The following is a 24,845-nucleotide window of genomic DNA, read 5'->3' as shown; positions in this document are numbered from 1 at the left end:
GAAAACAGATAATTAAGGCAACTTACTGATAAATTTCTTCCTCAGTTCATGAACGGTAGGTCTAAGAGCAGTGTTGGGAGAATCCAGATCCTGGTAGCCAGCAACCTGGAAGATCCACCCCACCAGCTTCCTCACTTCGTCCAGACACAACAAAAACATAATTCCCAAACACAAACATTCAACTACTCCTAACAAACCATATTTTCTCATAGAAAAATAAAATATAAATGCACATATGCCGATGAATTTCAAGAAATGCCTTCAGGCATGGGCAGTCTCGCTCCACACACGACGTAAACACTACCTAGCTAGCTGAGACACTGCATTGTGTGGAGAGACAGCTTGCATGCTCGCTAAAACCCACCGCTAAAAATGACACCATGGATCGTGTATCAACCACATTAACCATGAAAATCTCCAAATGTATGCATGAACGCCAGCACCGCTCTACAAAATTCAATTGAGGCATTACAAGCCACGAATTTAAAATCCTGAAGGTAACTAAAAATATCCAGCGAGTTTCACAGAAAGAATTGTATGAAGAAGCGTTAATAAATATTGCAGTGTTCTCTTCTCATTACTGTCAAGGAAGTAGAGAAATGAAGTCAATCTACAGTATTTTAGGGACAAGATTTTGTTCCTCAATCATTGCTGTACAAGAGATAAGATTAAGTCCCTTAGGTACAGCAAAGGAAAAAAGATATGCAACCTTTGACGCAGCACTGGACATGAGAACGTGCCCTAAACACTGTATCAAGAGGACATGACACATATCTATGGTGCATCCAACAAAATAAGCAAAAACTTGGATGTCACTGCCGCCCGGCTCCGGCTGGGCTGCAAGTATCTTTGGGAGATTAAATCGCCATCACCAGATGTAGACCAAACGAAATGAAAACTTTGCCAGATGGACAATTGTCACACCCTGCGTCACTGTATACTGGAATGCGATCAAATTAATGAATTCAGAGACAGTAAATATAAATATTGCCCATGACATCGAAAACCCACATTTTTCGAGCCGTGTTTAGAGTAACAAGTGGCGCCTTGAGATAATGTAACTTTCTGTGCTCTGTCCCTGATGACAAAACCTGACTACGTCTCTCAACAAGGAAACTGGTTTCTACTATGTAACTAGTAAAATGGAAAGAGGAAAGTGACTGGGTCACCCATGCCACCTGTCATGTAGTAACTGAACGTACATGGAAGTTATCACTCCTCATAAATTACTTCCGTGCTTTGTGATGTAGACAGTGACAGTCAGCACCGTCCACCCCACACACCGCCCACCCCAGGACACACCGCCCACCCCAGGACACACCGCCCACCCCGGGACACACCGCCCACCCCAGGACACACCGCCCACCCCGGGCACACCGCCCACCCCAGGACACAACCACCTCACTACAATAATAACTGAAAACGGGTGACGAAATTCCTACATTACCTTAGTTATAACAGTTTACCAGTTTGTTCCCAGAAAAAAAATCATTAAAATTAAACCTGAGATGAGAGATTGCAGTAGTAACTACACCAATTCTTCCTCTCATAGTTGGTTAGTTTATTAAGTTTGAAGACCATCTACTACACGATGGCCATGGCTGCATGCCACTTGCCAACTTCTCTCAATGTTACACTGAGCATATACTGTATACACTGAGGATATACACCTGTGTGTATCCTCAGTGCATGTCTACCTACCTGGAGGGTATTCCGGGGAACAACGCCTCCGCGGCCCGGTCCACGACCAGTCCACCCGGTGGATCAGGGCCTGATCAATCAGGCTGTTACTGCTGGCAGCACGTGGTCCAACGCACGAACAACAGCCCGGCTGATCCGGCACCGACTTCCATCTTCCTCTTGAAGGCAGCCAGAGGCCTACTGGTAATTCCTCTTACGGCTGGTGGGAGGCCTCGGACACTTATGGTGTTTTCTCTTAGTGTACCAATGGCACTCCTACTTTTCATTGGGTTATTTTGCACCACCTGCCCAGTCTTTTGCTTTCGTAGGAAGCGATTTCTGTGTGCAGATTCGGGACTATTCTTTCTAGGATTTTCCAAGTGTACATTATATTCATCTCTCTCTCGTCTGCGTTCCAGCAAGTACAAGTCAAGTGCTTCCAAGCGTTCCCAGTAGTTGAGGTGTTTGATGGAACTTACATGTGCAGTAAAGGTTCTCTGTACACTCTCTAGATCGGCAGTTTCACCTGCTTTGAACGGAAATGTGAATGTACAGCAGTATTCCAGCCTAGAGAGAACAAGCGATTTGAAAAGAATCATCACTGGTTTGGCATCCCTTGTTTTGAACGTTGTCAATATCCATCCTACCATTTTCTTTGCAGTGATCCTTGAAAGTGAGATCCTCAGACATTACCACTCCTAGATCCCTCACATTATTTTCTATTTTATAATCAGAGTTTGTAGTATACTCAGTTCTAATTATTATCTCCAGTTTTCCATAACAGAAATTGGAATTTGTCCTTATTGAACATCATATTGTTTTCAGTTGCCCATTGGAAAATTTGGATTATATCTTCTTGGAGGTGGACCGTGTTCTCTATACACGACAGTCTCATGCAGATCCTAGTATCGTCTGCAGAGGTTGACACTGTGCTGTGGATTACGTATCTATGTCTGATATGAGGATGAGGAACAGGTTGAGGGCGAGTACTGTACGTTGTGGAAGAGCTTTTCACTATGGCAGCTTCCGTTTACCACTACTTTGTGTTCGATTGGTTAGAAAGTTGAAGATCTATCTACCCACTTTGCCAGTTATTCCTTTGGCTGAATGCATGGGCTTTCTCAATATCTATCGGAGTTTGGGTAATGTCGGAAATCTGGCGTACATTGATGGAGTTTTGAGGCTCATTCAAGAAAATGTAATTTGGATTGTTGATCTTTAGACTGATTAGTGGCTCGTTAAACACAGTCGTATTGGGATTTCAGTATCTCTCATTTCTTTGTTATCTGTGCAAGTCCCATCTTGTCTGAACAAGGGCCCGATGCTAGATGTGGTATTTGCTTTTTTTTGGCATATGAAAAGAAACATTTCGAATTTCTTTCAATTTCACTAATCGCTTTTAGCGCCTCCTGTCTCTCTTGGGTCCCGTATGAGTCCTTTAACATAAGTTCGATACTTTCCACTTCCCTGGTCAGCGCTTCCGTGTATCAGTCTAGCGAAGTTCAGTGATTCTTCATCGTTTTCTGTAGAGGGAGCGTCTCTCTTTCTCCAAATTACTTTTCTTCTTTGGGGAATATACCTTTAACATACTTCAGCTGCCAGGAAGTTGATCCTTTCACATCACGAGGTATAAATTTTCCTTAAACCATACGCAAAACTAAAGTTGACCTTCCATAACTAACGGCCGTTTTATGCGATTCGTTTTATATTAATATAACATTAGGTTTTTACACACTTTCCCACGACACCAACATTTACAGTTCGTCCAGTTACCACGGGGATTATTATTTGATGGCATAGAAACTCAATTATACTAACAAATTATAAGGAACAGCGTCAACAGTGCTTTCCAGAGCTCAAACGGATACTATCATATATATATATATATATATATATATATATATATATATATATATATATATATATATATATATATATGTATATAATAGCTTCAAAGTCCCTTATTTTTCATTTCAGTTCTTTTACAAGTCATTGTATACAAAGAATTAATTATCTTTGTCTGAATATTAAAAACTGTAGTCATTATGGAAATAAGTCACACTGCTTAGCTTTTAGTTGTCCCGGATTAACCCTCATGGGTTTACCTGGAGTTTACCTGATTTTTTTTTCTATACACAAATAACATTCTGTGATGACAATCTATGACGGAAACAGTTCTATTTACAAAGCATTTTGAAACAATCTAGGATGTCCAAGTAAACTCGAAAGGATTAAAGTCCAGTAAGATCTCCAACCCACTGTCAACATTCATAATGTTGACCCTCATACAGTGAGGGTCTTGGTTCGATTCCCGGCGAAGGAAAGGGGAAGGGGGAAACATTGGACGTGTTTCCTTACACCGGTTGTCTATGTTCACCCATCAGTAAAATGGGTACTTGGGTGTTAGTCGACTGGTGTGGGTCGCATCCTGAGACAAAACTGACCTAATTTGCCCGAAATGCTCTGCATAACAAGTGGCTTTCTATACAGTATTGTCACTGATGTCAGCTAGTCCTGTATACCTTGTACATGTACTTGCAGAAATAAAGATATTACTGACGCCGGCTTTCCACCCAATAAGAAATTTTATTAGTGTGTACTCACCAGAGATGCAGTTTTCTGACAAAGCTCTGTTCTTGGCTGCAGTGTTGTTAAGCCGGGCACCAGAGGGCTTAGCAGGTTGCAGCTCTACCTTACGATGACGGGACACCCTGAAGGCGCTGCTCCCTCCGCCCCGCCCTGCCGACGCCGCTGACGCCTGAGGCATATCCTCGTCGGCGTAGTCGTCCTCGTCGTATTCGTCGTCGAAGTCCTCAAGATCTAACTCGAGGTCATCGGCAGAATACGACCTGGGCTTTCCCTCAGGGGACCAAGTGTCCCCCGGGTCATCCTGTTCTTCAAGGGCGTCCCCAAGGGACTGTGTCTTGAGCCTCGAGGAATAAGGTTCTAGATTGAGGCAGATGAAGGAGCCACCAGACTCCTCACTAGCACTGGTTGCTACTGAGAAGCGGCAAGACCGCTCTCCAGTCTGCTCCTCAAACACACTGTGATTGCTCTCGGAAACACTGAAGTCAATATCTACACCATCTGGACTAAGCACATCACTCGACACTGAACCGACGCTATCATTCTGGACCACAGCGGCCTCCCTGACACACTGCACTTGTTGACTGGAGGACAAGACCGGCGTGTGAACGTGTTTTAAGTCCTGCTGACTGGTCTCAACTCGCGTGTGTGTTGTTATTTCTACCTGAGTGAGGGAAGGACGGGGGGGTGTTGCCTTCGGCGCTCTCCCTCCATGTTCCCAGGACTCCTCTACCGTTTTCTCTTTGTCCTCACCACTTACCGTTTTCTTCAATAATTCTACACTAGTTCCTGCTCTTAATACCGGTGGAGTTTTCTTTGAGAAATCGTCGAGTATACTTGATGTGGAGTCGACTGATTCTGCCACAGTGGGAGGTTTAGAGGAGGCAGTGGAAGTATCGCTGGAGCTGTAGTGGCCTGACATAATGGCATCAATAGGTAAATCCAGCGCCTCTGTGAACAAGGGCGTGGTGGCCCCGTCAGCTGGGGTGAGAGCATCGTGTAGACTGTTGGGTCCGCCCCCGCTCCGAGCCTCTGTGAAGACAGATTCTGAACTAGAGGAGGAGTCCACGAAGGCTACCGCTGCTTCTCCTAAAGCCTCACCTGCTACAAGTGTTTGTGGTTTCCTCGCCTCCTTCCACGAGTCTGTGACAATGAAGGTGGGGCGCTCGCATACTACCGGGACTGGACGTGGGACGCTAGACTCTGTGGAAATTCCTACAGTGGCTGCTGCAATGGCTGACGGCGGCGAGCTGATGGGGGAGGCACAAACTGATACTCTGTCACCCTCATCTAGGGTATCTCTGCTCCCTTGAAGTTTTGTTTTCGAAGGAGACTTGCCCCGGGCGACCTTTCCTTTTCCTTTGCCCTTCTGCTTATCGCCCTTCCCTCCCTTTTTACCCTCGGCGCCCTGTATGTTCCCCATGTCGTAGAAAGCCTCGAAGATGTCACTATCGTCAGTATCGAACTCGAGGGGAATAACAGACTCAAGGTCAGTATAAAACTTATGGGAATTGTGGTTGATGTCGCCCTCGGAGGAGAGTAGTAACTCGTAAACACTGTCTTCCTCAGACCTCCAGCACTCTCGCGTCCTCAGCAACTGTGTAGGGTCACAACGTTCCTCGTGAAGCTCACTCAGGTCACTCAATATATACAATGGCGCAGAGTTCCTACGGGCGAGATCGCCGAAGGGATCGACATGGAGGGTGGTGTCGCAGGGGGAGTGGCTGACAGGAGAGACGAAGGGCCGCGCTGAGACTAACCTGTGGGAAGCAGATATGACTTAGTGGATGTTAGGCTTATTAAGAGGATGAGGGTGTGGGAGAGGGGGAGGGGAAGTCTTAAAAGCTTGGCGGGAGAGATTGATAAACGAGGGAGACGAGTAGTGATTTCACGAAGTTTAAAACATAAAACCTTAATTTACCTGTACACCTTCAAGAATACTTCAATGCCTGGAATATGGATCAAAATAATAACCTCCCGGTGTGTGTGTGCGTGTGTGTGTGTATAGTTACTAGCTGTCAAAGGCACTTTTCGATAAACACTTGTCTGCTGGGTGTGTGTACTCACCTCACCTAGTACTCACCTAGTTGAGATTGCAGGGGTCGAGTCCTAGCTCCTGGCCCCGCCTCTTCACTGGTCGCTACTAGGTCACTCTCCCTGAACCGTGTGTGTGTGTGTGTGTGTGTGTGTGTGTGTGTGTGTGTGTGTGTGTGTGTGTGTGTGTGTGTGTGTGTGTGTGTGTGTGTGTGTGTGTGTGTGTGTGTGTTTGAAGAAGTCTATTCACAGCTCCTGGCTTCATGTGTGGGGGTGGGGGCAGGGGAAGACTATTCAGCACAAGGGGACTGCTGAAGCAAGTCGAGCACCCAGGTGGCGCGCGCGCGCACACGCACACACGCACACACGCACACACGCACGCACACACGCACACACACACACACGTTATGAAGGTTTATAACAGAGGTAGGGCAGCAATGATAAGGAATAAATTAGAGCGCACTATCGTGGATATAACACTTGTAATGCGTAGGGTAAATTAAAACTCACCGAAGACAAAACAATAAAATTTAAGTTCTACCACAGGTTGATAACGTTCAGAAACTGATGTTGTGCAATACGAAAAACAAGGAACGTTGTAAAATAAGAATGAATTGATAATTAACTAACAGATAAAACCACTGGTTAATCAGAGAGAAACTCAGCACGTCTCGGGAGAGGTAGATGCCGGCAAGAATCTTACCTCATGTATAGTCACGAACTACTCTCTATGTGATAATGATTCGGGAAGACTTTAAATAAACGCAGGTTATCTGGCCTGAGGTCGCATGCTCATGTACACACCTCTGGCTCACACTTCAACAACAGAAAGGGCAGACTTAAAGCAGCAGCTCATCAGAAAATACTAAAAAGAGGCAGGAGGAAGAGGTAATAATATTTGATATTTTCAGAAATTTTTTACCGTATAGATCACTCAGCGCTCATAGCAATTTAAAAAAAATAGTCATCTGGGTCAAGATAATAATTATTCATTCCAAAATCATTTTGATACTCAAGTACCCTAATGTATGAGCGAAAACTTGACAAAGTTAGATACATTTTATAAAACTTATGACTCAACAGACCATGAATGAGATTTTTCCCTCCAAGAGACTTCCGAGATCAGGGAAAAAGTCCTTGATTTCCAGGTTAAAGCATTATGGTATTGTTCTGGGAGACGAAAGATATCACAATTAGTATATATAAGGTCAGTCTTGTATACATTTTAAGGTCATTCTTGTAAACATTTTAAAGTCATTGTATACATTTTAAGGACTTGTGTAAATCATATATACCTTACGAAAACTTATTTTTTGGGGGTAACCTGAAAATCTGCTTTTACGAAGCATTCGTGAGAAAAGAGTTAATGCAGAAAATGGTGTTGCTTACATGTAACTAATTTACAGTTAGAGAAAATTTTACTTTGTAGCTCCTTCAAATGTATAATTATATACAACTCTGAACTCAAATTAAATTGTAATAAACAACTGTCAATGAATAAACAGAAGGGTGGACGAGGGGGACTCGAACCGCGGTCCGTAAATTGAGCCGAGACGGAATAGGGTCGGACCGAGGTTCGGGCCCTTCGTCCACCCTTCTGTTTATTTACATACAACTAACTTCAGTGATGCAGCACTAAACATTGTACACACATGACTGATATCTTTCTCAATTTAGAGTATGCAAAAATTCTTCATAATTGTGGAAAACACTGTATATATTTTCCAGAAATACGGTAATTTATAGGTAAATAGATGGCCTATACTGTATTTAATAATATTTGTCATAGAAAACGGAAAGCCTGTGCCTGGGCAGAGAGGTGACTCGCCATCTTGGTTTTGAATTTTGTACAAACGTTGGTGTAATGGGAAGAATTTTTCGTGCTCTAGAGGTTAAAATTGTGCTCACACCTCTCAAATAGGAGGCGAAATTGGTGGATGTGCATTCCTGCATAACTTGAGATATCAGACGACTGGACAAGACAGCTCCAGGAACCTCAGATAAGCTCTCTAGATTTTTGTGTAATTCTGGCCAGCATTATTTTCATAGATTTAGTTAGAGTGAGGTTTTCTGAGTATGATACACATTAATCTCCAGTCAAATTGGCGAGTGATATAAAGATATATTTTCCTTCTGTTATGTAATTGTGTGTATATTATATATATATATATATATATATATATATATATATATATATATATATATATATATATATATAACCATTTATTATTTTTAATATAGTCCACAAATTTATATATTTACCAGTATTCCTGGTGTATGTATATTTCATTTAATTAATAGGTCCAGAGCAACTTGTGGTTATGACAGTGGTAGGTATCGAAGGGGGACATTTTTTGCGACCTAGGTGTCCCAAATTCCTACTTGTCTATGTAACATTGATAAATAATAATCTTTTTTATCATTTACTGTTATGTACATAATTAGTTACATTCAGATAAATGCAATTTTCCACAATAATTGTTATAAACCTATAACTAAAATAGTGCATTCTTAATTTATGCAAATTATATTATACAATAATATAAAGCTTTTGATCTTTTTGAATAACAGGTTTTCAACATCACAAAGCTACTGCAATTATTCAATATTTAAAATTAAGTAACAAAGTAATCATTAGCTTCACAATCCTCAGTGAATGTGAATATTTTTCCTAGTTATTTTTCTTTCAGTAATGGCTGACTTGATCTAACAAAGTATGGTCATCAGCGCTTGGCCAATCCCATGTTACATAATTTGGGTTAGATGTAAATGAATTCAGATACAGCAACGTGAATTCTACATCTGCAACTTCGGCAGATTTATCTTTTCTAAACACTTTCAATACAGAGGCCTTCCGCTGGCTTGCCAGTCCAATCCTTGAAAATTAAGGTTATAATTATCGCCATGATACAGATAATGGCTGGTCAATTTTGATCAAAAGATCATAATATCACGAGGAAGTGAAAAGCATGTGGGGGGTCATACAGTGCATATGGAATGGGATTTGAACCAAAGTAACGGAGGTTAGCTCCAATCTCAATGATCAAGAACCCCTCATCGACATCGAGAAACCTCCCTTGAAGGATATCAAAGTTTATTAAGTGAGTAGTAACTGATATATACTAAAATTGGAATGTGCGGATGTGGTATGGGATCCACATTTGGAAAAATACGAAAAAAAAAGTTCCTAATAAGCAACAGGGAGAAGTAAGAGGAATATTTGTAAATAATTCTTCGGAAATAGAGGTACATGCCTGAGATGGAGTTTAAGTCAAGAAATTGTGTATGCTAAAACCACTACTAATTTTAAAAACCTATGCTTAATTTATAACAGAAAAAGTGACATCACGAGCATGGGTTATATTCCGAGACTACAAATAGCAGATCATAAAATATTTAAGTGCTGCTAACAGTGGGACGGATGACCATTCACAAGGCGTTAACAGCAATAAATAACAAAAAAAGGCACAGTAACATGACTGGAACAATACCCAAATAACCCGTACATAAGAACGGAGCTTACGACTACGTTTCAGTCCGCCTTGGACCGTTTACAATGTCACACTATAGTAAGGAGAAAAAGAGGCAATATATGTATATATAGGACAGTAGACAGGGACGGGACAAGAGAGGTAGTAGTAATAGTGGAGTCAGTCAAATACTAAGAGCACTACAAGGGAGTTAGGGGCCTACAAAGAACAAAAACACAGAGGGGAAATAAGTAATAATAAATAAAATATACTATATATACTGCCTCCTCTCTTTTCCTGGCCCAAGTCGGACCGAAACGTCGTCGTAAGCTCCCCCTCCTACATGCGGGTTGTGTTTTAAAAAGAGATTATCTGAATGTATTTTAATGTGGCCTTTGTGGATCCCCGTTTTCCGTTTGCACTTCATTTCATTTAGTGATGTTTCGTTATATTTTTTACTAATACCTAATATAACCTGCGATGACCAAACCTAACAGAGCCTAACCTAAATAAACTGACAAATTTGCTGAAGACAGTATGTGAGATATAGAATAAAAAACTGGTTGTAAATTGGTTAGTTACAATTTACACGAAATGACCCTTCGTTACTTGGAAGGTAGGGCAAGATTCTTATTAAAAGATGTCAAAACATGCAGCCTGTAAATATATTTATACAAGATGTCTTCATTCAGTAATGACAAGCGTACAATCCACTTTTTTTTTTACTAAACTCCTAGACTGGTGAATGCGAGATTATCGATACATAGCCGTGAGATGTTTGTCTACAACAGATACTGCCTTGGAAGCAGAAGCAAAAATGTCCACCCCAAACCATAACAGGCACTAAGTAAGATAAAGTGGAAATGTTAAACCCGTAGGGATCATAGTGTCACGGGGAACTAACACAGCAAAACAGATAAAGCTACATCCATACAGACTGAAACGCACAAAGTATGCGCTTCAGGATCAATAAACTACTAGGAGTTGCGTTTGTGAGTAAACACGACACCGTTCAACGTCATTTACTTTTAATGATCCCTTATCAACCAATATTACAGCTAAATATTTCTAATAAATCATTTTTTCTAAGAAGAGATGGTATGACTATTTTTATTTTTTATGTATAAGCTTGTTTCAATGTTATGTTTTATGAAACACTGAATATTATAAACTTGGTTCAGAACCATGTGCAGATCACGGCCAGCGGAAGTAACGTGGGTTTTTCATGCAAGCCTCAATTACTACACCATATATGTTCAACCAACAAAAATAATGTAACAATACATACACCTCTATATAAACCTAGCTCATACTACGATAACCAATTACTGTCACTTTCTATAAACACGTCACACCAGCTACTATGACATCTAGATATAAAAGATAAACATTCTTTTAACACGGTAATAATCTAAGATACCTGGAGTAGTCACTGAAGGAGCCAGACTTCAGACAGCAGGTGGACGAGTGTACAGGCTCTTCATCGGCCTCGTCGACACCTTCGTTACTGTGCTGACGAAGGGCCTCACACACATCACCATTACGAAGTTTATCGTCAGCATCATCACTGAAGTCAATCAGCACCAGCGGGGCAAGATCACGACCCTGTTGCAGTCTATATGGTGTTTGTACCCGAGTACGATACTTGCTGGAACGGTACTGTGAGTAGGTGGGACTAGGTGGGTGTGACCAACTGATGGCACCTCTTTTGACGTCCTGACTCTCCCTGACGCCATCGACAGAGTGATTGTTGCCATTCACATCCTGGGAGACTGAGTCATCGTCCGGTGGTAATATATGCTTTAACTCTATAGACACATCAGGCAGATTCCTCCTCCAGTAGTTGAAAGCATTGAAGATGTTTAAGGGTTTGTTACCCTCGTGGTCTCTCTTCACTGCCTCCTCACTACTGTATCCACGCTTATTTTGGATATCTCCCCCTACTAGTTCTTCCCCCGTCACAGCTTTAACATTCTGTTCACTCTTATAGCTCCTGGGCCGAATATTCTCTTCAAAATCGAGAAAATGATCAGTGAGAGTCTTGGTTCCCCTCAGAGCAGGTTTGTTGTCATTGTCTGGTGACGTCACTGAGGGTTCCTGGAGCCCCCTGTTGGCCATCTCCTCAACTTCCTGAAAAGAAAACTATAATGAAAAAATTTTTTTTCTTTGAAGCATATAGTCAGTGTTTAGACGACCATTAACAATTGACCTTTTTTAATCATTTTGAGGATTTGTAGGGATAATCTAGGTTAAATAATCGTGCAATATCACTTCTATATAGTGAATATATGTAATTTTTAATTATTCAACTTTAATATATACAATTTTTTTATATGTATTGTTAGTTTCTCGTGTATACTGTATGCCTTACCTTAAGAAAAACTAATATACATTACTCTGTAAATTCCATATTTGAGGAAATCTGCAGAGATTACTAATTTTTCCGTGATTTAATAAGCTTAGTTATACAAGACAAAGGAAAGTGCAATGAAACACGATATAATAATAAAATTGTAGTAGTAATAGTAGTTGTTACTAGTAGTTAAAAACAGTAGTAAACAGTAGTAGTAGTAGTAAGAACGGTAGTCGAGGGGTGTGTGGTAGTAGGTTGATAAAGTAACTCACTGAGAACAAGGCTGGTGGCAACAAATCAATAGCAGGTCTGCCTGGTGGTGGTGGCGGACATTTCAAATCTTTCTGACTGCTGCTGATCATACCTGAAAAACAACCATACTAACTTAGCAAGCAATATACCTCGTAAATATACCGTGTAGCATTACATCCTGCATCATGATCAACACTAACTTAATGTAATTCTTAAAAAAAAAAAATATCCTGAATACAGTTAGCAGCACACTGAATTGTATCAAATACAATATGGATAAAAATTCCAAAGAATTACTTAGAAAAATTCCTTGTTAATGTAAAAAAAATAAACAAGATTAAACCAAAAGAAAATATGAACGAAGGTTTAATTACTTGCCAAGCAAAAACTTTAAACAAAATATTTAAATACAAAAGATAATAACTAATAAGTAATTATAAACTCAGTATGGCAGAAGCAATTCGAGAAGAATGGCCTTAGCAGATGTAGTTATGTAAGTTTAAAGCCTGTCTACTGCACGCGGGCCGAGACTTCAATTCATCTTCACTATAATACTGTATTCGCTAAAGTAACTCATTACATTACATCTAAGTTTACACACAAACCTCGACGCATATACAAAGATATTTATATACCTTAGTACAGTATATATTTACATTACACCTAGCAGAATAACATTCACATAACAGGGGCGCAAACAGTCTCGCCCCCTCACACACGCTCCTCCTCACACACCCCACTTCCCCACACACCCCACTCTCCCCACACACCCCACTCTCCCCACACACCCCACTCTCCCCACACACCCACTCTCCCCACACACCCACTCTCCCCCATGCTTTCATCTTAATGACCTCTGAAGACATTGAATACTCTTTCAAAATGTAATTCAGATCTCTAGATAATACTTTGAATTACGTTACAATTCACTGTCGTTAAATTGCATAACAATATATAACTCGTTTCTCATGGTAGAAGAGTGTATATGCGGATATATACCTCGCCATATATTCCCGTATATTCCCCAAGCAGTTTAATACCTGAAGCTTACTGATGACAGTAGGACTAGCTGTTGGAACTTTGCATACATATGGAGGCGCGGGCACACCTCTTATCAGTTAATATATCACAGCTAGGACACCTCTTAACCAACACGTGAGTATTCCTAGCAGGTCTGGAGTTTGTTAAACACGTGTAAACGTGTAAATTTGAATACAGTGATTGTGTAATAAAATGTGATGCTGATTTTGACCCTTTCGAAAAAATTTCGAGTGAGGGGGGATAAGAACAGCGGCTAAGTGACGCCCGGGAGGGACGCCATATTGAATTTAATGTGCGAGGACTGGACTTAATTATGCAATGTAATTCAGCGTCTCCCGAGGCCAAATTGGGGCGTTTCGGTCTTAATTTGTATCAGGAACCCGTGTTATGTCCCCTGCTGAAGAACTGGGACAGGAAATTTGCGGGACCTCAAGAATTACGTGTGGATGGCAGAAAGTAAAGGATGCAGACATCACTCACAGGGAAGTACACCATTAGTCCTTGCATTTAGATCTCAGCTGGCCAGTGTAGGGTCTAGGTGTTAGGCAGGTGTTGTGGGGTGATCTATCTATAGTAATTAAATGGTAAGTGAAAATAAAAAGTTCTTTTCTAATAACACTACTGTATTATATGTACTGCATTAATAGTTACATTTTTTGTGCACCCAGCAAGTAAACCAAAATAACACAGTCCACAATTTTAATTTTACCAGAATAGCTGGTTTTAACTTTATAATTATTTAATTTAATGTCGGGGCTAGCTTTTTGTGAGTGGGGTGAAGTGGGCAATCGAAGGATTTGCAGTTTAGCGAGCTACTGTGACTAAGTCCCACTTACCTCACCCAAATTATTTGCAGGTAATAATTCAGGTGATGCCCTGTAAGCCTCCTGCAGGTGATTTGCTCACATAATACTAATAATAATTTTCACAGTTCTCTTACACATTCGCATCCCCAAGATACAACTAACATCCGGTTTACCTATTTTTACTACTAGGTTCAATAGGGAAGCAGTGACGTAAGGAAACCTGCCGGCAAGTTTTGTAAGCCCTAGAATTGAATTCGTGACCTACCGGTTGGGAGCTGACCACAGAAGAGGTTAGACAGCCTTCGTAAGGTCAAAGACGAGTAAAACATTTTCTCGTTCTATTTTCTAGGCGGGATGACAACTGGCCTCATAGTATAAAACCAGGAGGTATAACCCAAGAAAGCCAAGAACTGTGGCTTAGTTCCGTTGAGTTCATATGAAATTCCCTGGCTGTTGTGTCAAACATTTGTAGTACTCGTGTGCAAGAAACTCCAGAGCTGCTGAAAACATTGAAGTGCTGGACGAGGCAGCTACATACTGCAGTGCGACACAGGAATCCACACACTGCTGCAATGTATCAAGAGGTATCCACACATTGCTGCAGTGTAACTAACGCACAAGAACACAACACGGTCTGCCATTACCGCTCAGGAACACGTATATTATATTCACGGAGAAGCGTTGAACCTACTGGGGCCAAACATCGTCTAGGCCAGGGGTTCTTAGCCAGAGGTATGGAACTGTTTCTGAAGAATTTGCTTTTATATAAATGATAAAATACTTACAATTTTCTTTCAGCTGTTGTGTTGCTAGCTGTACATATGTAAAGTAAAACCAAGTTTTTGATATCTTTTAAAGTTATATTTGTACCTAGCAGGAATGATGGAGGTAGTTGTGGTGATTTAGACTGTCTGCCAAGGGTATAGGGGGGACACTGGGCAATCCACTGGGGTCTAGCTACAGTTCCAAAGATCGTGAGCCCAGCATTAGGAAAATGAGAGCCACACTTAATTTCAGGAAGTTACAGTTTAGTTTCATAAATTTCAATTACTGTAATTTATTTAGGATAAATAATGTAATATTTCAATGCAAGTGTCGAAGGTGATCTATTGTTGCATAACACTACCAAGATTATATAGTGAATTACGACAATTAAATGACGTTTATAAATTTAGTGATGGGGTAGCGAGAGAGAGTCGAGGAGCGAGGAGGAATGATGGAATAAGAGGGACGGGGGTCATCCCTCAGGAACATCTATTCAATCATGCAGCATAAACTCTGCCGCATAATTGTCTGGTACACCACACTAGTGACCCCGCGGCGGGTAGTACACTACACTACAGTGACCCAAGACGGGTACTGTGTATCATAGGTGCAACACTACGCAGTGACTAGTACTGTTTATCATAGGTACACCATACCAGTGACTCACGTCGAACAAGCAGGTTCTATAGGTAGTAATGTTTTTGTGGGTAAGAAAGTGGCAGCAGAAGATATAACAAAGCAGCATGTATACTAGAGTGTAGCACATTCACCCCCCACACCTGGAAGCTGCAGTTTCCTAAGCTTCCTTTCCAGCTTATATTCTCATGCTTCACGTAGCATCATGCACTGCATCATAAGCTTTAGCGAACGACGCGTGGTTAGTTTTGACTTAAGCTACACCCAATTCTCCTTTCGGAAAGCTTGTTATTAATGGGCTACAGGCTATTATGATTTGCCTCTCATAATAGTGTTTTATACATAAGAAAATTATTGCATGTGCATCTTAGTTCCTCCGTTCTGAGCGGCAGGATACAAACAACATACTCTACAATGGGAGTAACCTACATGTACTGGGATGACTCAATAGGTAGTTGTTTCTCAACAAATGCTGGGCTACTAGGGAGAACGACGGCACCGAAAATCTGTACAATACTGGAAAACTACACGAGAAATTTACATTCCAGGAACACCATGCAAGATTACACACGCCACACACTGACACTGAAGGTCATTGTTACCCTTGTGAGGAAAATTGTTGCCGCTGCTGGATGTGTCGTGGCTACAAGGTCCACTCTTGGTGTCAGTCTTGTTCAAGATGATTTTTGGAAAGCTGTGCTTGCTGCTGCTATCCGCAGACCTTTCTCTCGATTGAGTGCTTGATAATTTAGTTCCCGCTGATGGTTGTCTGGAAGAGGGTTTTCTTACAGAGCCTGAAGCTTTCTTAAATTGGTCTTCTGATAATCGGCTTGGGAGAGTATCTTCTTCCCTTTTCAATATAATTTGTGTTGTGTTATGTCTGTCATTAAATTTGCTAGTACGATAACTTCGTTCTTGAGTGTCCTTACGTGTACTACTTCCTTTGGATACACGGCTGGTGTTGCCGTATAGTTTATCGTGAGGGTATGCTCCTTCGCTAGGGAGGACACTTTGATGATTGCGTCCAGGGGTTTGGCGTCTAGCCCAGTGAGACGTCAAACCCCGGTATGAGGAACCTACAAACGGGTCCCTGCTGAAGGACGAACTTTTGGCTATTTGGTCATTAACGCGGCTACTCAATGTAGAAAATGAGGAAGAGGTTGTAGTGACTAACACTGCTGTCTCTGTCTTATCTGTTGGGCTGGAGGTTTTGTCTGGTCTACGGGGTCCTCGATTGCTAACATCGGCTCTTCTAGACTTTGAAACAGAAGGAGAGTTCCGTACAGTGCCGCTACTTCTTGATGCGTCTGTCCTACTTGAAAGAGAACGGTCTCTTAAAGGAATTCTCAGGGAAAGAGAAGTACTTACTCTGGCGAGATTGGCAACACGAGGCTGTGTGCTCAGCTTTGGGGTACTGCCCATACTCGAAGATTGGTGGAGTCTCATAAGGCTGTCAGCAGGTTGGGACACCTTTAACTTCCTGACGCTACCCCGATTTGATTCTGGTAACCTAGATAAACTTCGACATACAAAACTACCATCCCGTCTCAGGCTGTAGGGTTTACTAGATACTGTGCTGCTGGGCTTCTCTAGAGTCTGGCGTTTGATCATGCTGGAGGTAGCACTTCGGGATCCCAGTCCGCGCTTCATAACGATGCTCATTCGTTGGCTGGAGCTTTTACCTCTGGTGGAGGCCCTGCCGGAGGCATCAGAATTTACAGGCATTTTAACTGAAGGAGTTTTGGGGCTGACGGAGTATTCAACGGAGGAATTAGAGCTCTCAAGTTGTCTGATGGGATGAGTGGTAATGCTGGAGTCACTGACAGTGGTAGTAGAGCTATGTTTGGTGGGTAGAATGTCGAGGTGAGGGACACTGTGATGTGCCGCGCTGGTCTTTGGAGCCTCCCTACCAGGGTCGTGCAGGGCGCGGCCACGGGCGGAGGTTGCCAGGTTGGTGTTACTGCTGCAGGAGCAACTTTATAAGAATATAAAAAACTTCACTCTGCAGACCTGTCAATAGAGAATCTCATTATATTTCATTGTATGTTTTATTGTAGACCTATTTGCCCACGAGGGATAGGCATTTCCTACACCTATTTTGCTTTGAATTTATCCAGCCTATTTTATAAGCCACCCCCCCCCCCACAAGCATTAACTGCAACACACTGCTTGACAATTTGCAACCAGCCGACTGCATTGATATTTAAAAAAATAAGATTAAAAATTAAACAAAGGCATGTAACACTACGTGTCCAGGAATCAGGTAAACACAGTAACCAGAATTTATGAGTTTTCTTTTTCACATTAAACGTGTTATCGCTATTGTTTTCGACCCAATTTTTTACTCATTCTAAGATTGTTTACGCAATGAAAATTGGAGTGTTGGAATATGGGTTTACAAGAATCAGTGTAGTACATAGTCGTCTGTAATGTCAAATGTAGCCTATAATTTAGCATGCTATACAATGTGGAAATACACAAATGCAGTACAATGAAATCTTATATTGGTAATGTTTAGCTCACACAGTAAGTTTTTCAAGTCACATGATGAAGGCCATTGCATGTGTGGAAATTATTTAATTTCCGAAGCTATAGTGCCTCATAAGTGTTTAATGTGTTGATTTGGGTCGAAATGTATTTGTATTTTGAATGGAACCAACTGGGTTCCCGCTGGGCATGCGCAGATGTGCGGGGGTATAGGTCGAACTGGGGCACGAGAGGCGGGAGGTTTTTGAAGGTAGCGAGGAGGCTGGGAAAGCATGGAACCAGGAAACTGGCGTCTCTCTAATGTGTATAATAATTATGAGACATTAAATCGTCTTGTAAATTGCAATGTAATTAATGATAATACGCTAAGTTAAGAGAATGCGTGAAGAGAAATAAGTCGCCTTGCTCCGAGTGAACACGCTAGACCACGTTGTTCCCGCCACGAGGAAAGTGAAGTTCATGGAATCACGACTTCTAAACCGGGACAAACCAACGGATACCTCGTCCTGCTGGAATAAGAACCGTGTCGGTGTAGCAGGATATCGAAAAGAGATGGTGAATGGAGGAAATAAGGAGCATCAATCACCCACAGTTAAGTAACCTTTCTAGTTATAGCAGACTGATACTGGCCAGTTAGGTATATTTTAATTGGATAGGTTATGGGTGATCCAGCCACATCAAGTAACCACCAGAGAATATCTGGCAAGTGGTGGGATTATGTACAAGTGTTTTTTCCTTGATGGGTATATCCATGTGTAACCTACCCCCCCCCCCCTTCATTCAGTTAAACTAATATAATCTATACAGTCCACAATTAATTAGTAGCGCCGTACTTGAGGGTGCTACCCAATTTATACTGGTCTCGGATAGATATGGATAAGATTGTGGCCCGGTGGCCTGGTGGCTAAAGCTCCCGCTTCACACACGGAGGGCCCGGGTTCGATTCCCGGCGGGTGGAAACATTTCGACACGTTTCCTTACACCTGTTGTCCTGTTCACCTAGCAGCAAATAGGTACCTGGGTGTTAGTCGACTAGTGTGGGTCGCATCCTGGGGGACAAGATTAAGGACCCCAATGGAAATAAGTTAGACAGTCCTCGATGACGCACTGACTTTCTTGGATTATCCTGGGTGGCTAACCCTCCGGGGTTAAAAATCCGTACGAAATCTTATCTTATCTTATTGTGAGGGTCGAGGGGCCACCTGCAGTGACCAGTGGTGGTTAAGTTTTCTCACATGTCTACATGGGTGACTATGGTAAACAATATCGTTGTTGTCTCCCAAGGAGATTACTCATATGCATGTAATGTTGAGGTATGTACAAGTAATCACTCCTATAAAATTTTCCATAGCGTGGGCGAAACGTTGTCAATAAAGGATCGCATTATACTTCACAAAAGAAGACACTGATGTCCACTGCAGGCGTGGGTGAAGGTATGTGGGTGAGGGCAAATAAGTCCTCTACCCAGAAAGTGGTAGGGGTGTGGGCGGCACACACGACACTCCCAGCATGGCACAGGATCTCATGGTGTGGGTTTTGTCCACGAGTCACCCACAGTGTGAACAGCGCGTGCAATGAGAGTGCTGTGACTGAAGTCATTACAACTGTTCACTTTCTAGCGCTAGCGTACAAAATTTTCCATTATAATGACTACACTATCACAACCAATTTTTAACTTTAAGCACTGCTACGTTCAGCACCAGTTTGGGGTTATGACAAATTAACGGTGGCATTACAATAATAAGACCAGCTTAGTGTCAAACCGACTCTTCAGTACCAGGAAATACTGGAGACGAATCTCTCCACTACCTATGAAGAAATACTGGCGACTGGATTTTTTATTAGGCAATCAGGGCGATTAAACCTCACACCCGTGATAAGGTGACTGCCTAGGGTTGTGTGGAAGGTTCACGCTTCCTGCTCTACAATAAGATGACCAAGCGTCAGGTGGGCGACACTAACACTGCCACCACACGGAGTCAAGGACGGTTTACAGAGCGCTATTACCGAAAGAGACTTCAACGGTGTGTACAGTTAATAGTAGTAGTAGCAGCAGCACTGATATTTATAAAGCATTTAATTAGAGCACACTACATATGCATCAATTAGAACAATAGTTATAAGTCTGTATAACTAACATTCATAAAAGATTAAAACACTGCTACCCCACTAGTGCGTTTATTAATCATTTACGTAATAAGCTATTCTTAAAGTATCCCCGAGGTCTCGACATACCTCTCGGTGGTTACAAAAACTGTGCCCAGGGCAGGAAATTGTAGCCAAGGATGTATTATTAAGATGTGTTACCATGACACCATAACTCTCACATAGCACCACCTGATTATGAGCTAAACGAGTATGCTCAAGTCTCATTCCATAGAAAGTAATGGGTGTGTGGGGGGCTTGGTGGGTGTCGTGACTACCTATGGTGAGGAGGGCGAACAAGTGTGGGAAGAGACGGGTAAGGAGTGTTGCACGCCAGCTTGCTTGCTTGCTTGCTCGCTCGCTCAGATAGAGCCCTGCACCTTCATTAATCACCAACTGTGATGCCTTCCTAACACTCTGGCTTGTCATATTTTCCCTGTGGCTCGCTATCAGTTCCTCCTTGAGTGCGTAGAGCTCATCCTCTCGGCCTCATCTCTGGCTCTCCTCTTATTGCCTGTACATTGAAAATCCTCCGAACACTAACAGTATATAAATTATTTTCATAGGGAAACACTAAATTCTTATTTATTATACAGCCCCTGGGAATAAGAGAATATCAATTTGATCCATGGAAGAAGAGAACAAGTCCAATTTCATAGATCGATAGTCTTAGGTAAACGTGTAGGACTCCACCCCACCACTCACATTCTTGAAGGGAGTGTCTACGAGGACCTGAGCATGTTAGTTAATGCAGTTGTAAACATATCGAGTACACGAGGCCCATTAAGACTGAATTAAACGAGTCAAGAATACTTTAATCCTTTAAAAAGGGATTAAAGTAAACGAGAGTCATACGCCTCTGTATATACACCTTTGCCTGAGGGGCCAAACTAGTGCAGACTGAAGCTAGTATATGTACTTGCAGCTCATCTCTTAAGATGTTAGGCTCAACAATACAATGGCCACCTCATTGGGTAAACAGTTTTTCTTTGTATATTACAAAGCTGAGCTAATTAGTAGATAAGTCTCGTAATATAGTAAACTTAACTGGTGAAAAAAAAGTAGATACAATCTTATCGTTAACATGATGCGATGTGCCACATCCTGTAGGGTGTGTTTGGACCCATCATGATATAGTGCTTACAATAAGTGTAAGGAGATCAAAGTCAGATTTATGAGATCCGAATGATGAGTTCTGCTATACCTGACGGCTGACTGATTCTCATTAATAACTCAGGTAGTCAGACAAATCTGAGATCTGTGGTCGGGGCCAACCAAATTAGGGTATATATAATTTAAACCAATTAGTGCATTAGGTACAATGAGCAAAGCGGCAATGGCACTTTCAGCTGAAGTCTCTCCATCCCGACTGGCATCCGTCACTGTTTCAAGTCAGTTAATTGTGAAAGAGGATGTTGCTTATAATTTAGTTGCCACACCCGGACTCCCACTTGGAAGCAATTGACATTTCTCTCATTTTCTCAGTTCTCTAGTTTTTCCTTGTGCGGTAGATACTGCCTGTTTGGCAGCACAAATCACTCACCATTCAGTCTTGACATTAACAATATCTGTTAGTAGTTCTGGGGATTATTTTTCCCACGGCCCAGTCTCAGACCAGGCCTCCTAGTTAGAAAGGAAATATTACACGAATAAGAACTATTAAGAATCACAGGGTAAAGTCAAGGCATGTGTACACCTTAGGTACAGACTGAACTTTTACCTGTCATCTTACATATTCTTGTGACAACAGATCAGCAATCCCGCCAAAGTGCAAAAAAATTAACAGGTTTCCATTTCTCTCATTGGACAGGATGGTAGTACTTCTCTGGACGGTTGCTGTCAACCATCCTACTAGCTATTCGTGATAGTATCTATGAAAATAACATTTGTGTACAAGTAGTTGGTAAACATTACCTCTGAGGATGCCTAGGAACAACGAGTTCTGTGGGATTTCTCCCGCCAATGTTTGCAAAAGTAGGAGGCAGAGGTTTTCGCCACGTAGTCTAAATTCTCTCCAACCTGTGAATTATTTTGTGAATTGTGCCGTTACATAACGAGCTCATATAATACTATTCATAATTTTAGGAAACCTTTATGAGAAATTAAGTGAAATTAAGCAACATTAATTTTACTTATGCCTCTAATTTACTAAAACTATTTTGAGAGTTTCAGTAGCAGACTAAGAATTCAGTACGCTTCGTTTTAGGTATGTCGCCCCTTTGGTTGATGGGCCTATATAGGCCGTGTGTGGTCGATCAACCTGCCTGCTTCACTTGAGTTTGAGATCAGCGTAGCAACAATGTGAGTCAGTGTACACTGAGTCATCGTCTACACTGCTGACCTAACTGTGGTCGAGTCTGGGCAGTATGCCGGGTATTGTCTTCCCAATATTTCTCAAAACTGAACACAGTTATGTTACCACGGAGGTGGGAGCCTGGAGAGGGACACAAGACATGTGATGTTTGTTGTCAACACATTCTTCTCAGTTATAAACGTAGGTTAATCTTTTAATAAAATTAAATATGAAGACCTGGAGGCATTATGAAGAGATTCATCAGTGAATTAGAAACTAAAAACCGACACTATGAGGAACGCTCTGGGAAGACTTGCCTCGAAGGGTGTTTACTGGGCAGCGCCACTAATGTTGCTTTTACACAAGTCAAGTCAAGTTGACTCGACTCAACTCAACTTTTAATGTGAACAGTTTCTCAGTAATTACATACAAAATAATGTACCCTTGCATGGTCGAGTCAGTTTTGAGTAGTATGGTGTGAAAGCAGCTTTATCTGCAAATAACTATACCACCATAAAGAATACAAGAGTTAAGAGCCATTAGCGATACTACTGATATAACAAATAAAACAGCAATATTTTTTTGTGAGCCTAGAGTATGCAAGCAGTGGTAGGCCACATATGGAGGGCTGGATAGGTCAACAAGGGCACTGAAGTACGCTAGTGTGGTGATGGGCGCTACTAAGGGAACTGTTCCATTTCAGGTTCAACAGCTAAGATAAATTTTGATTTAGAAGTTACATAGAAAAACACTGGTTTCACAACCGTATTGTGGATGGGTGAAAAAAACGTTCAAGTTGCGCCACTGAAACAAACACTTGCGTAGGTTAAGCTTAAGTCAGAGTCAACCAGCACTTGACAACACTTCACGACACACTAACGTTGTTTCCACATTGTGCTTTCAGTATGAATTAGACATGAGTGGGCACACGAAAGTATACAATTGGTATACGTCTACAATAAAGATACCCAGATGTTGCACATGTGTCTTAATTTCATCAATTGGTATACAGTACCGACAAGTTGAGTAAGATACATGTGCAACTCCTGGGTATACTATTTACTGACGTAAAGTCGCAAAGTGACCCCTTACAAGACTGACAGTGTCATCACCTCAAAATTACCTCTCCACTTCTAATGTCTCCAGCGCCATAATCGAATGTATTCGATTTAAGAAGCCTAATGCGCAGGCGAAACGTTTCTACAATCACATACCCAAGTGTTGCACACGTCTTATAAACCAGCATGGGCTAGCAGTCTACTGCAACGTAGGGAATTATAGTGTTTACTGCAGTTAAATATTAAGCCGAGTTCTTGCCTTAACTATTGCAACAGCTCTTGTACAAATGATCGGCATTGTTTGTGTTCCAGTTTATGAAGTAACAAGTAATATAAAGTCTTTCGAGTATCATATATTTTAAACAACACACACTAATATAGTATGATAATTATTAAAAGATGAAGTTTCATGGATACAAAGGATAAAGCTTAGTGTCCCAGCTAGGTCGACACCACCTGTACCCACCTAGGTCGATACCATCTGTACCTCGCCAATGTGTGAATGAAAGGATATTTTATGGTAAGATACACCTGTGTACCAACGTCAACAAAACCTCACACAGTCTTCCTCACCTTCCTACATATACGTTGAAATAAGTGACGAGAGTATTCACTGCACATGACACACCTTGGTCTCATTTGTCATTTGTGATGGAGGTATTTTTTTTTCACTGTCTACGATCACTGTCGACCACGAAACCTGACACATGACCACACTCACCACAAGCGTGCACTGCCGCTATATACAACACCTTAAATGTGCTTCACTTGCTGCACTATCAGAGAAAGATATCTTCTGTATCCCCTAAACTAAGTTCCCTTCCCTCTACCTCAATTCATGCAAATGTGATATTACATAATGTGCATAATTTTCCAATGCAGCTAAATATCAGCGTTGAAAATTTTAAGTCGATCATCGGAGGCATTCACAAAGTGGAAAATCCTAGAGGGACTAGTCCCAAATCTGCACATGTTAAAATAGTTTCGCCACGAAGCTGTGCAATTCTTATCTAAACTATTTCTTTGTCTATCATGATACGATATAATTATGCTGTTTCCCTGATACAATGTTGTCCGCGACCTCATCTCGTATACAGGTATTAAGTTGTAGGCTGTCAGGACCATTAAGGCAGTAGTGTGAGAATAAGAGTTGTGGGAGGCACAGGGCAAGCAATTTGTGTGGCACTACTATAAATTTCATTGTCCTCTACATACATACATGTGTTGTTATATAACGTC

At 41.6% G+C, this 24,845-nt stretch overlaps 1 protein-coding gene across 1 annotated transcript in view; it reads right to left on the bottom strand.

Annotated features, from left to right (window-relative positions):
- Positions 1-23,700, bottom strand: part of LOC128694402 (uncharacterized) — a 131,176-nt gene extending 107,476 nt beyond the window's left edge. The window contains exons 1-5 of the mRNA XM_070097838.1: positions 23,672-23,700; positions 16,226-17,598; positions 12,396-12,487; positions 11,191-11,900; positions 4,285-6,026 (exon numbers count right to left, since the gene is read on the bottom strand). Of these exons, the coding sequence (XP_069953939.1) occupies positions 4,285-6,026; positions 11,191-11,900; positions 12,396-12,487; positions 16,226-17,598; positions 23,672-23,700 (3,946 nt within the window). The remainder of the gene's footprint in view (positions 1-4,284; positions 6,027-11,190; positions 11,901-12,395; positions 12,488-16,225; positions 17,599-23,671) is intronic.
- Between the last annotated feature and the right edge of the window lie 1,145 nt (positions 23,701-24,845).

The sequence above is a fragment of the Cherax quadricarinatus genome, chromosome 60, assembly GCF_038502225.1.
Source record: "Cherax quadricarinatus isolate ZL_2023a chromosome 60, ASM3850222v1, whole genome shotgun sequence".
In the NCBI taxonomy this organism is placed as follows: Eukaryota; Metazoa; Arthropoda; class Malacostraca; order Decapoda; family Parastacidae; genus Cherax; species Cherax quadricarinatus.
The sequence above is the reverse complement of the archived record's forward strand: the minus strand, read 5'-3'. Positions and strand labels throughout refer to the sequence as shown.